The sequence below is a fragment of the Spermophilus citellus genome (genome assembly GCF_964194105.1).
Source record: "Spermophilus citellus genome assembly, chromosome: X".
Lineage (NCBI taxonomy): Eukaryota > Metazoa > Chordata > Mammalia > Rodentia > Sciuridae > Spermophilus > Spermophilus citellus.
Window position 1 is genome coordinate 37,524,931 of NC_138190.1, and position 15,248 is coordinate 37,540,178.

General features: G+C 37.3%; 1 protein-coding gene across 1 annotated transcript in view; it reads right to left on the minus strand.

The window, feature by feature from the left end:
* EFHC2 (EF-hand domain containing 2) overlaps positions 1–15,248 on the minus strand; it is a gene marked incomplete at its 5' end in the record, with an annotated part of 214,004 nt that overhangs the window by 104,003 nt on the left and 94,753 nt on the right. The window contains 4 exons of the mRNA XM_081277962.1: positions 1,064–1,202; positions 1,583–1,696; positions 4,749–5,000; positions 7,940–8,163. Of these exons, the coding sequence (XP_081134088.1) occupies positions 1,064–1,202; positions 1,583–1,696; positions 4,749–5,000; positions 7,940–8,163 (729 nt within the window). The remainder of the gene's footprint in view (positions 1–1,063; positions 1,203–1,582; positions 1,697–4,748; positions 5,001–7,939; positions 8,164–15,248) is intronic.

Below are 15,248 nucleotides of genomic sequence, written 5' to 3' on the forward strand. Positions count from 1 at the left end.
AAATAAAGTTTTGTTCCTGCTTGATTGGCTCGTGATTCTGTGCCCAGCCAAGACTGCGGCACTCATCAACTCCTAGCAGCATACTTGGAGCCTGGGTAGAGGGCCTAGGGAGTGGGCAGAGCTGGTCAGCATTCCTTCCTATTATTATTAAATTCCTAAAAGTAGGAGTTTAATAAATGAGGGCTTAGGTTTCGGATTTTACATCATATCCTCCACCTGTTTCTAAGACTCTCATAACACCATGTATCATACTGTAGGTCCCAACTTCCCTTCTAGCCTAGAAACCCCTTCTCAACCCTTCTCTATCTCCTGAGTCTATTGCACTGACCTGTATATAATAGGTGCTTAATAAATCACTACTTTTTATTCTGAACTGAACTAATATGATTGGAATGGAATTGATATCTATGAAGGGAGAAGCTAGAAACCTGGCTGAGCCTTATCAGGAAAGGTGAAACAAATTGGCACAAGAGAATTCCCTAGAGAATTCAAGGAAATGTTTCTCTTGCAGTAAGCAAGAATTGAATAAAAAGCACTTAGATTTCCATTTTATTTGACCAACTTAAACATTTACCCTATATCACAGTGAGGCAGACAGCCACAAAGGGAAAAAAAATAGAAACCCCTGGGATCAGGCAGACAAGTTCAGATCTTGGTTCATTCTTTGCTTGCTATATGACTGGACAAATGAATCCCTTTAAGTCTCAATTTCTTTGCCTTTAAAAAATGGGGATAATGAGGGCTGGTTGTAGCTCAATGATGGAGTGCTCGCCTTGCATTTGAAGGCACTGGCTTCAATCCTCAGCACCACATAAAAATAAAATAAAGGTCTTGTGTCCATCTACAACTAAAAATAATATTTTTAAAAAATGAGGATGATGAGTCTACCCATGAAGGATTGTTGTTAGGAATATGTAAGATAACAAATGCCCCAGAGCTAGCAAATGCACAGTAAACAATAGCAATTATGAGCTTAACATCTGAAACTCAGAAGTAAAAGCATAGCTAGGAACAAAAAGTCAAAATTGGAAAATATTCTCTAGTTAGCATAAGTATCACTTACCAACTCCATATTTAGCCTTAAAATAAGACTTTGTAAATTCATCACAGTCGCAGAGGAGCACTTTCCTTCCCCACACATTGATGTAGGTTCCTATAGTCAGGTCACTATCTTTGTAATACTCTTGGTCTAGTTTTCCTAGCTAAGAAAAACAAAGGAACATAGCATTGGCACCATGGACCTTCTAAAGAACTAGGTACCCGCTCCCAAAGGGGGGAAAAACACTTCAATTATATTATTTATAACTAATGTTTAAAAATCAAATCCAAAAGTAACCAATCAATGTTAACATTTGAAAGCATTATTTTAGCACTGTAGTACTCGCAAAGAGCAATGCAATACATGTATTTCTGTATGCATGCAGGCTCATTATTTATATGATAAATGCCAGTACAATGTATATATTTGTATATTCATTGATTTCATTAATACTCTCACCAGGGATGAATATGTAACTCACCTCACTATTCAGGTTCCAGGGAAGACACACTGAAAACAGTAATAAAACATGAGGATCCTTACCTTGTATTTATCTAACAGGTAGCCATCCACTCGCTTCTCTGCCAAGCCACCGTACACATTGAGAACTGCTCGGTCTGTTATCTGGCCTGGTTGATAGATCCCGGGTGGGCCATGCTAGAATACAAAATCAAAGCAAGGCGAATGGCTTCTGAACACAGAGACAGTGTACTTCAGGGACACATGTAGGAAATATGCAGTATATGGTTCTTCTCTACCATCCAGAGGAAGACACATAGTCCACCACGCCTCCCTACACTGTCATAGCCCTTGTGGGCTGGCCTACACTCCATGCATTCTTTAAGGCCCTGATAAAGCCCTGTTTTGCCCTCAACCCTTCCCATTCTACAGGTAGCCATCTACACACTGAGAACTGTTCAATCCATTACTTATCCTCAACCCAAACCTCACCAGCACCTACCGCAGGGTTCTACCACTTTCTCTGGTTCTCTAATGTTTTAATCAGCAGCCATCTTTTCTCTTCATTAAACTACAACCCTCCCCAAGGAAGAACCCCTGCCTCCTTGGCTTCTTTATTCTGATTAGCACCCTGCCTCATCCTGAGCTCAGTGAATAGAGTACCTGCTGGCCCACAGAGTTAGCGCAGTGAAGTGGAAGGAGCAATAGACTTGGATCAGCCTCTAACAGAAAACCCGGCCTGTGGCAAGACAGGGAACTGCCCAGTCCTGCATTCTGGGCTCCAGGTGGTCCCAAGCAGTTATGTGAGCTGCAGGAAACACCTTAATTAACTATGTGAATTGATCGTGATCAAAAGCATCACTTATGGACAAGAAATCTGAATCTTTCCTGATACATGTGACATAAAATGGAAGTCTAAATGTGTGAAATTTATAATGCATGTGGCATAAGTAGGTCACATAATGTAGAACAGTACACTTGGATGCAAACCCTCTTTTTACCACTTACTAGCTACAGGACTTGGGACAATGTATTTATCTTTTCAGAACTTGAATTCCTTCATCTTTTTCACTACAACATTACTTAACTGTTTCCTTTCTGAAAAGAAGCTGTGAGTTTCAAGGGAATATCCATGTGTTTTGTATCTCTCCCCCCAGGAACCGAAACTCCATGAAGCAGGACTTAATCCATTTTCTTTCTCACTGTAACCTCCAAGGTAGCACACAGTTGGTCCTCAATAAATATGTGTTGAACAAATAAATGAAATGAAGTAACTGACCCAGCTATCCCTCTCCTCAGTCTATACCCAAAGGACTTACAAACAGCACACTACAGGGACACTGCCACATCAATGTTTATAGCAGTGCAAGTCACAATAGCTAAACTGTGGAACCAACCTACATGCCCCTCAGTAGATGAATGGATTAAGAAATGTGGCATATATACACAATGGAATATTACTCAGCAATAAAAGAGAATAAAATCATGGCATTTGCAGGTAAATGGATGGAGTTGGAGAAGATAATGCTAAGTAAAGTTAGCCAATCCCCAAAAAACAAATGCTGAATGTTTTCTCTGATATAAGGTGACTGACCCATAATGGGATAGGGAGAAGAAGCATGGGAGGAATAGATGAACTCTACATAGGGCAGAGGGGTGGGAGGGGAAGGGAGGGGGCAGGGGGTTAGCAATGATAGTGGAATGTGATGGTCATCATCCAAAGTACATGTATGAAGACATGAATTGGTGTGAACATACTTTATATACAACCAGAGATATGAAAAATTGTGCTCTATATGTGTAATAAAAATTGTAATGCATTCTGCTGCCATGTATTTTTAAAAAATAAAATCAATTTTAAAAATAAATAAATAAATAAATAAAAGAGATGAAGTAACTGATGTCAAGGCATACTGCAAATGTCAGGTATATCATTATTATTTTATGTTTAGCCTATCTGCAAAGTCATTCTAAAAATGGGCTTCCCTGGCTCCTCCTGGCCACCTACTGTGCATACCCCAGAGGCCCCCTCAGGAATGAATTCTGCCTCCCGCTGCCTCCAAGCAACGCAGCAGGACTTTCTGGCAGCGGGCTCACAGAATCTGGGAGAACCTTCTGTGAGGACCAAATGGCCAGCGGTTGTGTGAATAGGAAATGAGTGTTACAGTAACCTTTTCAGGAACACTAAGAACTAAGTTAAAAATACCTTATCTAAATTAGAAATAAAATATAACATGGAGGAGTGTTAACACCTTATAGATATTAACAAGTCCTTAGATAGTGTTGTTTACTATCTTTTCTTATTCAATCCTTACATTTACCTCAGGAGGGAACCACTGTTAACTGCATTTTAGAAATGGGAAAATAAGCTCAGAGAGGTTAAGTGACTTGCCCAAGGTCACATAGCTATTAAGAGGCAGATCCCTAATTCTAATACAAACCTGCCTTTGTGCTGCTCCTGCTGCACCCAAGTTACAATAGCTCTCAAATTACCAAAAGTATTTGTAGAAATCAGTCTGACAATGCTTTGTTAAATAAATATCTTTTTAAAATTTTTTAGTTATAAATGGATACAATATCTTTATTTTGTTTATTTATTTTTATGTGGTGCTGAGGATCAAACTCAGTGCCTCACATGTGTGAGGCAAGTGCTCTGCCACTGAGCCACAACCCCAGCACTGACAATGCTTTTTAATAGTAAATAAAATGCAAAAGCTGTTACTGACACTAACTAGTGGCTAGTTGGTAACTAGTCACTACACTTGGAAGAATCACTTCTGTGCATATACTTGTGTACGTGTGTGTGTGTGCACGTGTACACACAAACATGGGTACATTTGTATGAGTATTCACAACCCAGACCAACACCATGGGCTCTCCTCAGGAGAGCTTCAGGGGCCACACACACAATGCCCCATCCAAGGCCATGAGCAAATCTTTTACTAGGGAGTCCTTTACTTTCATTTGATTGATTGTGAACTCAATGGCAAATATGTGCTTTCTCTTAGATTTTACTTTTTACCTTTACTTACCTTAAATCCAGAATGTTTCAATTCTAATTGGTCAGATTCTGTAGATTACTTTCATAGATGTATATTAACAGAGGACACAAGATGAAAATTTTCTAAATTGCACTACTATAAAAGGGTAACTATCAATACACAGTCATGACACACAACATTCCCAATAGTGACTCAGATCTCTTGACCCACAAGCAAACTTAGAAAATGGTTGTGTATCCACTGCTGACCTTGGGTAGTTTACTCCTCCGGAGGAACCATGACACAGCATCTCGGCCTGAGTTGTGTGGTATCACTTCTTTGATTTCCACAGTATCGTCAGACAAAAAGTAATGCAGGACGAGTTCTCTCCGGTCCCCAAACAATGAGTCTGAGTCATCCCATAGGCAAAAGAATCGCAAAACCTTCCCATCATATTGGAGGAACTGTTTCAGAGTGTCAAAGGACTCATAAGGACGAAAGGGGTCTACACAGTCTAGTTTCTGCAAATGGAGAAAATGTCAGAAATAGTTGCAGGTTTTGCATAGTCACTTCTGGGATGGAAGCAATAAATTGACATAAAGATACATTTTCTATTGACTATTCTATGATATTTTTAAAGATTTCAACTGGCTATGACTTACATATGTATGCATCTATAACCAGTTTTACCCTTAAGTATACTGACAAGCATCAGGAAGTTTTTCCTACTTTATTAAACATTATTTTAATACACCAAATTATCCTTCTGTAATGTTTTTTAAAACTGACTTTTCTCAAAGACTTAAAGCTTTTGTTTGAGAATGGACAAAATTAACCTATGGTGACAAAAATCAAAATAGAATTGTTTCTAGATAGGGGATTTGGTCAGAAAGGGGGACAAAGGAACTTTCTGGAGTGATAGAAATACTCTACATCTTTTTTTTTCATTGCAGTGCTGTAGACTGAACGCATGACTAACATATGCTAGACAAATGTTCTACCACTCTACTACATCTCCGGTCCCAGTCCAATGGATTACTCAATTGTATGCATTTTCCAGCACTCATTGACCTGTATGCTTTAATACTATGAATTTGATCCTATGCTAATTATAACTCAACTAAATAAAATCATGTGTCTTTTCACTGGAACTTCATATCTGTGAATGCTTCTGACTCATTCAGATTTTTATGAAGGTAAAAAAGAAGAAATATATTCATGATTTTATTTTGGAAATGGAAGAGGAGCAAATGGAGAACTTCTGTTCCACACAGAAGCCCATGTCACCTATCCTCAGCCCCAGAAACAGAGAGCTCTGCAGTATTCTTTGGTATAACTCTCCCCTCCATTTGCATGTTCTCAGCCCCATCTTGGAGCAAAACTGCCTCCATTCTAACTGATGAAGCTAAATAGGATTGTTATATAAGGAAGTACTCATTGGCAAGGGAAGTATTGTCCCAAATTGGGTTATGTAATCATTTTGGAAATTCTTGAAATGTTCTATCTGTCCAGGGCAGTCTAAGTACAATCTTACCCCCCAAGACAGGGGGAAATACAATGGCTTTCCATAGACTCTTCAGTCTTTATTCTTGATATTTAAACAAAATTAGGGAACCACTACTTTCATAGATTAACAAAAAATATTGTGGAGGGACTAGATGATCTCTTAGAAATGCAGTATTGATTACATACCATTGGGATCCTTTTCAGTTCAAGTTAAATTGTCTAATTTTACATTTCAAGGCAGCAAACACTAAAGAACTAAATGCATAAAAGTCAATATAAAAGGTTATATTGACTAATTGTCCAAGGTTTCTATATTCACTGAATATAGAATATATTCCTGAGGGAATAAATGCTAAAATGATCCTCCTAATCAGAAAGAAAATTATTTAAAACCATTTCTTGGCTGTTCTTGGTATTTATTCTCAATTCCTGGCAGAATACTTCTTTTTTCTTTATAAACTTATAAAAATCCTACAGTGCTTTTTGCAATTTCATATAAGAGATCACCATTCACAATTGCTATCATATAATACCAACTGGTAGTGAATGAGTTGAGCCATTTGCAAGGGGTGGTAATTCAAATGAGTCCATTTCCTTCAGGATCTCTCTGGTGCTTCTAATGACTTTGTATTTATCTAGACTCTTTTGTCTAGGACATTTGTAAAAAATAAAAATGAACCTAAACCAAAAAAAAAATCTCTTTATACGCTGATACACCTTCATTTTATCTTAGATACTGCAGAATCAGTTTTATATAAATTTTATTTATACATATATATGTATACGTATGTATAATTCTCAGGAGGTTTGTATGCCTATAACATTAAAGGATAATTTGGCTGGTACTAGTAGACAGGTATAGATTAATAATCCTACATGCAGCTTTTAACAAGAAATCAAAGGAGAATTTGATTTTAAATTTTGTTATCTTTCTGTAAGGAAATGAATTCTAAGTTTTAAAACAATAAAAATCAGATGAAAGGAATCTATAGGAATAAAAACGAGACTAGTGGTTGTCCCTGGGTAGGGAGAGGAACTAATTAGAAAATGTGTAAGAGAACTTTCTGGAGGGATGGAAATATTCAACATCTCAATTTGGGTATAAGTTGTATGGGTATATGCATTTGTTAAGATTCATCCATTAGTATATTTAATGTCTGTATTTCACTGTGTATAATCATATGTCAATAAAAAAGAAAAGGGAAACAAATGACAATAACAAAAATCAAGGTAAGACTTAAGAGATTTGCATTCAGACCCAGCAAGAAGACTAGTTTGGTATGTGACTTCCAATGACACTTCCCCTTTTGGATATTTAGATGCTTTTAGAAAACATAAAATTTGGGTCAAAGAATCATTTAAAATCTGCAGAAAGATAACAATAATACTGAATCTTCACTCCCTTTAGTAACTGGGATCAGACTTTGAAGAAAAGCATCTTTTCATAATAGGGAGACAATAGAATCATGACCCTCTTCACTATTTCAGGACATTTCAGCATTCAATGTCACCATAAGAAGAGATGGGAATTCTAAGGAGGAAGAAAAAGGTAGACCCACAAGGATTGGAATAGTAAGTAAGTAGCAGAGAAGCAGAGATTTTTCCAGCCAGTGTTAAGTAACTAAACCCAGGAGAGACAAGCCATGGAACTGTGGGCCCAACTTAAATGCTCTAAGTGATCACAAAGGGAATCATGGGCTCCTAGAAACTGTTCCACCTAAGCAGTTCACAGAATGCTCCTGCCTGGAAAAGAAACTCCACAGAAAAAACTGGTATGTGTGGTTAGTTAAGCAATCATTCCTGTTCTGAGGCCAACTCTTAGCCTTCCCTTCAACCCAAAGGAGAACAGGACAACTCGAGTAATGATGGCCCCAAAAGCTCTTTCACAGCTGCATCAGGAACACCCTTTACTAACCCTCCAAGACAAGAACTCACAGACGCATCAATTTCTTACCTCTCTCCGCACCTTCATATAAGGATCTTCTGGACAATGTCCAGGGGGATTTAATTTCACTCCTATTTTCTTCAAAAAGTTTTTTGTGAATGCATCACATTCATAAATCTTGAATGTCCGGCCATAGAAGACAACATCTGTGTTGATATTGAAATGATATACAGTATAAAACTGATCATCATCAGGGGGTGGGAGAGAAATCCGATGACGGCGGATAAAAGTCCCTGTGGCATGAAGTAAAAGACAACTGTTATACCATGCAGCAGCTAACAAGAAGTTACAGTACATCTTAGTAAAAATTCTATATGCCTTCCAACAACAGGGCAAAGGGCTTGTCCTAGGAGGCATTTAGTACATTCAAATTCTAAGGGAGTCAGAGGGAGCTGAGACCTCAGAGGTCCAAAGTTCTTTTTTTAAAAATTTTTTAGTTGTAGATGGACACAATATCTTTATTTTATTTATTTATTTTTTTATGTGGTGCTGAGGATCGAACCCAGTGCTTCATGCATACGAGGCAAGTGCTCAATCACTGAGCCACAACTCCAGTGCAGGTCCAGAGTTCTTTGACCAGCCTGGCACATCAGTAGAGGGGTCTGAGTGGTGTTAGGGAAGATATTTTAATAAACCATAAATACTGGGGTGGGGTAAGGTATGAAAAAAGAAGACTATAAGAAGAGTGACCAAAAATGCCACATTGCCATCATGTCTTCATAGAATAAACAGGTTCAATTTCAGCCACTAACACTTCAATGTATGCAACTAACCAAGGCATTAAGGCCCCAAAGCAGAATGCTCATAAAAATACATATTCTTTGATCAAAAAAAAAAAGTCAATAAGCTGCAGTATGTTAGGTGCCAACATGGTGATTTATAGCTTCGATAAGTATGAATGACTTTAGGCTAATGTGAAGCTTCATGATTTCTTTTCCCTCTATCAATTTAATCTTTCTTCTTCCTCTACAGCCTCTGTCCACCTCCATCCAACCACTGCCATCAGGTGGAGGTCACAGGAGGCTTCATAGTTTTACCCAGCACTCTGGGTTAAATCTTGTTTTTGTTTAACCAGGGACTGAACTCAGGGGCACTCAACCACTGAGCCACATCTCCAGCCCTACTTTGTATTTTATTTGGAGACAGGGTCTCACTGAGTTGCTTAGAAAGGTTTTTAATCTCGTCCCATCATCCCCTTCTTTCGGATGCCCACTTGCTTCTGAGTAGAGAAAAAGGGCAGTTTATTACTTAGTAGCAGTAACAGTAGCAATAGAACATCTGCATTTTTTGCACCAGCTTCCTAAGCCCCAATTCCCACTGGAGGACACAATATGAACCAGACAACAGCTGCACACCCAGTAGGTTATAGGACAGGAGAGGATGCTAGAGCTTAGGGAACCCGAATCTGCTACAGTGAGCGACAAACAGCCTTATTAAACTCAACAGGCAGTAAGCACATTTGCCCTTTGTTCTGGAGGATGACACTACCTCTATCTTCTGAGGCTAAATGCAAACTAGCAAAATCTTCTCTGTGCTCTAGACGGAGAGACTGTCTTTGTCTTCCAAAGCTGTTTGTATATATAAATGCCCCTGAAGAGAGTCCAGAACAAGAAGCAGTCAGTGCCTCAGCGAGGGGTACAAAAATGCAAGATACCCATGGAGAATTGTCTCTTAACATGTATAACTGACTTGGGCCTGAGAACCATCTCCAAGAGCGAGCAGAACAACCTGAGGATCTCACAGTTCAATAATAGTTGGCTTGTGTAACCTCTATATGGAGGTATTTTAATATAAAGATGTCAACCTATCTTCTTTGTATTTTATGTGGTACTGAGAATGGTGCCTTTTCCAAAATCTAGAAATACTTAGAAATTATTCATTCCTTATTCATTAAGGAACATTTAATTAATATCTTTATGTGCCAGGAACTGTGCTGGGCTCTGTTCCATTACTCCACTTATCATCTTTTCACTCTGTTGAGGGGAAATTAACTAAAATCATTTTCATCTTCTTTTCTTTGTAGCAATTTTTAATTACTTGGTACATTAAATTAAAATAATAAAACTATAAAATTAGAATTGGCCTAGAATATTTTTAAATGTACTACATAAAAGATGATATAATTTTACTGCAAAAAATATTCTTCAATTAGCCTTTAATTCATGCCACTGAAAACAGTATGCAAATTATTTAATCATTCAAGATTAGACATTTAGAACAAATTGCATACTTAAATATCTATAAAGGATGGGCATTTCAGGTATCTTCAGGATCCATTATACACCTTTTTAAAAATACTTACATTGTGACAGTTTTTAAACTATATAAGATTAACTCAATAGTGAGGAGCTTCTTCAAAAATTCCATCTATCTTGCATTTGTAGTTCATTATAAAAATTCAAATAAGCAAGTTAGTGCTGGTTTTTGTTCTGTAAGACTCTGAAGAGGAATCCTATATTTTTCTAGATATGAAGAACTGGCCCACCCACTGGGCTTTTAAATAATAATAATCACAATCATCATCATAGCCCTAGGATAGAATTTCAGTTACATTTTCTCATTTAATCTTCAATGATCCCATGAGACATTTAATACATGAAATATGAATATTCAGTTTATGAATGAGAAAACCAAAGCTCAGAGCACTTTGAGTGCTTAAGTTGCCAAGGCCAAGGTCATGTCCTAACAAATGGCAGAAAAAATATTGAATTTGAGATTTCAGACATGAACTAAATACCATTACTTTCCATAATTTTCACTGAAATGTATATCACTGTACTGTAGCCATAAATTACTTAAGGGAAGGAAAGGAGCCATAGGCAAAACAGAATAAAAATGGGCAGAAGAGCCAGCCACCATGAAAAGGAGAGAGACTGATTATGGAGCTCTTTCAAAAGAACAGCCTAGCTCTGTTCTAAGGGCAAATTTCCAGAGAGGGCCACTTGTTCAACAGCAATCCCCACTGTAAGGACAGCATCACAGCCTTACCTGTCCCTCCCAGGAGCCTGCATATCTCAAGCTCCCATACTCCTCTCACCAGATGTTTCTTAGGAGAGGCCAGGGAAGTTCTTTGTAATAACAAAAGAATCCTGACCATTCATGGGTTGGAGAGAAAAGGCAGGGCTAACACTACACAAGAAATTTTTTGTTAACCAGGATTCCAACATCACAATCGCATGTTAATCAGAAAACTGATGAGGGCCATTTGAAATGTATAGTTGCACATGAGAGCTTTCAATAATATATTCCTGGGATCTCTCAACTGTGTCCTTTGAGGATTAAAAATTCTATTTATTGTAATTTGTGTGTTTTTAGTCTTCCATGATAAATGGCAGGAGTTTATTCTGAAATGTCAAAAAAAAAAAAAATGGGCAGGATGCCATGTCTTTGGCACACAACAAAAAGCAGCTGGATCATCAAGGTAGATAAGCCAAAATAATGTTACAAAATGGAAAAAACAACTAAAGCATCATGTCTGCCCTTTAAGTTTTCTGATGATGTTCATCTTCTTAAGTGCCCCTAATGACAACAGGGACACATGTCCAGGCATCAAGTGCCCCCTTTCCAGCTTGTCCTCAACTTCGTATTTTACATCTCTCTTCCTTTTAAAAAGCCCTGTTATTTGACTATATTCTGCAAGCTTTAACTTTCTAACATTCCCCTATGATTTAGATCAAAGTGGCCATATGACCATTTTTGTTTAGTGTGTTTTCACGTCATTCAACAGGGACCTGCCTTAGATATGGCTCCTAGCACTAAATTTAGTTTTTAGGAACTCACCTTCCAGAAGTAAGTTTCCAACCTCTTACATCTATCTTAATTGTAAGTATGTTTATTTCATTTTTGTATCACTGCAGACCTTGGGTACATCCAAGACTAGAGGGAGGCACTTCTTAGGTGAATAAATATACAACTCGAATGTTCTCTTATCACCATGTCTACTAAATTTGTATAAAAAAAAACAACAAAAAACTAAGAGCCTTAATAGTGATCAACACGATAGGGTACCTTACCTCCCTTTGCCCTCACTATATTACTCCACTAAAATCACTATTCCAGTTTTTCTATTAATTTTCAAAAATGTTATCTTTAGAGTTTTGGTTTCACAAGAATAACTTTTTTAATATAGATAATCTAGCCCCTGCCTTTAAGCAAATGAATAAACATTTTAGAATTCCATATCTCTGATCATAATGAAAACTAATAACCCTATGCATTTCCCCCTTAGCCACTGAATAAGCACCCAAATGATAGCTGGGCAGTTGCTCTAGTGTCTTCTTACATTACCAACTTCTTGCCTAGTTTTCTTAATACAGACTCTATGATCTGCTCCCAAATATCTCCCAACTCCTTACCCTACCATTTACCACATTTTTATCTTGTGTTCTACCTTTTTCTTGCATCTTTATCTGGGGAAACTGTGTGTGTGTGTGTGTGTGTGTGTGTGTGTGTGTGTGTATTCCTGGGGATTGAACCCAGGTACGTTCTACCACTAAGCTACATCCCCAGCCCATTTTTTATTTTTGAGAAAGGGCCTTGAACTTGTGATCCACATGCCTCAGCCTCCCAAATTGCTATTATTATAGACATATACCACCATGCTTGACTCTGGAGAAACATTTGAGCTACCACTCAAATGCCATCTTCTCTAGTGGATATTGGTTTATCCTCCTCTGATCCCTCAAGTACCTGGTACCATTTATGATGCCTGCATTGTTTTATAGCCTTCTCCCTTCCCCCCTTCCTCCTTTCCTTCCTTCCACAAATATCCATTGGGCAGCCACCATGTACCAAATACCTATCTTCTCAGACTAGCAACTCACCTCCACTCTTAAATTCTACATTATTCCATTCCATTACTGCTCCAATGTTCACCCTCCACATTGCCAGATTTAATTGATTGAAATACAGGATACTCGGTTAAATTTGAAATCCAGAAAAATAATGAATACATTTTTAGTATAAGTATATCCCATGAAATATTTGAGACAATTACACTAAAAGATTCTTCATTGCTTCTCTGAAATTAAAATATAACTGGACGTCTTGTATTTTATCTGGCAGTCCTACTGCTACCCCCTTCTGCTTTATGAGATATAGCACTTATATATGGTGTATACCTAATATGAATGGGGCTGATTTCTATTTTCTGATTACATTTGCTTCATTCAAGTAGATTATCTCAGAGGATTAAAAAAATAAATACTACATAATTGAGGAGCCCAAACAAATCATAAGTGAATTTATCCAAAGATGTACTAGGAACCATATAAAAGCCAGTTCTTGACCCCAAGACTCCAGAACAAAAAATTCTGGGGTGGGCTAGGAAATTCTGATGATTGAATTGCTCCCAACTGAAAACAACTGGTATGGACCATGCTGGAAGTCATGGCATGTTTCTGTTCATTATCTTTTCTTTAGCATAAATTAGTTTGGATTTAGTAGCATTAGACTGACATTTATTCTGTTAGACAGGTAGAAGTTAAACTACTGGGTTTACCTCTGACATTCCTGGCCTGACATAAAATTATTTTAACTACATTCCAGCAGAAGAGCAACAAATTCTATAAATATAACATATCTACCCAAAAGAAAGTGATGTCCTGGCAAGAAATGAAAGCAAGCCTTGAATTGAAACAGTGACTAACTTGACTCATAACACACAAATCTCTTTGCCAACAAGAACTTGTGAATATTAAAAATATGTTTTTCTGATTAGAAGCTGCTTGTAACTAAATGCCTATTTTGGCACCATGCTAATGGATGCATCTTTTGTTTCTGGCTTATTCCAAACTCTGGCCACCCTTTAAAAAAATTACATGGTAATAGAGACAATTAGTTTTTTTTTTTTTTACGTATTTATACAAACATGGAGTATATCTCCTACTGAATTGTGAGATTCACTGTGGTGTATTCATATATGTATATAGGAGAATTATATCAGATTCATTCCACTGTCTTTCCTATTCTTAACACCCCATGTGTGGAGGGGCGCTATAATTCATCTATTTGCACTGATTTCGGAATGGTCAGGTCTATGAGAAACAGGTGCAACCAGCCTCCTAGTTCATTGGGAAAATAGCAAAACCCTGTGAAGTGACAGGAACACTATCAGTGCACAGCACCTAAACTTGACCCCTAGCCTCTTCCCAGAACCCACAGGCACACAGAAGGAAGGCAGGTCAAGACCACTCAAACCATACACACACACACACACACACAAACTACCTAGCCCATCCCACCAAAGTCTGAACCCCAGGCTCATTAAATTTGTTTTCTTTTTCCCTAATATTTAATTTAGGAAAGAATTTAAAGGTTTTTTCAAACTATTCACTGTCCAGACAGAACTTTTTTAGCAAGAATCATGGTATTAAATATTTCAAGAGATACTGGTTTCTTTCTAAACAAAGTTTGACGACAGAGTGGTTATTCGTGTTTGCTTTCGACAGGATTTGCTACAGCCCTCCAGGTTTCTCCACTCTGCTGACAAACTCAATGTCATTACACAGTGTGATTACTGTGTATTCTGTCCACCACCCTTGAGCTGCAACTTCACACAGAGAAATGTCCTGATCACACACAGTAAACTGATGAGAAATTCTACAATTTTCTGCAAAGATTTTAAAGTAGTCTTTCTACTCAGGGTTCTTTTTTGTCTTTATGAATAACAATCTTTCTTTATTACATAAAAATTATTTCCAAGTGCATCATTATGACTATCTTCAACTTGTCTTTGGAATCTACCTTTGTGAGATTTGAAATTGAGGCTGAGAGAATTGAAAATCTTATTAAGAACCTTTCCAAGATCATCCTAGAGGTTGTATTTCATATTTCTTCTTGGCTGGTTTAATAAAACAAAAATGCACTGGAAAGGGGCCAGTGAGCTATAGGAATATGAGTTTTGACTTAAAAGGAATAATAATAAAAATATAATCCAGGTTTGGGATATATATAATGCAGGTTTGGGATAGTGTGTGGCCTTAATTGTATCATTTGGGCAAATTTGATGTTTTGACTGGGAAAGTAATCAGAAAATAAGCAGTTTGGTGAGAAAAGATCAGAGCAGTGTCAAGTGAAAACCTTTAAGAAAAAAAGGTTAAAGCAATATTGTCATCCACCTAATCAAATACACTTGAGTAAAACAGATGCTCACAGAAATGAAAAGTTGTAAATTATCTCTTTCTGTACTTAAAAATAATTTTATAAACATTTTAATACAATCTTTACAAACTTTAAAAACTGCCTTATATATGTTAAAAATGACCCCAAAATCTAAAACTACAGTCCCTTAAAAAATAAAATGTCACATTTTTAACCT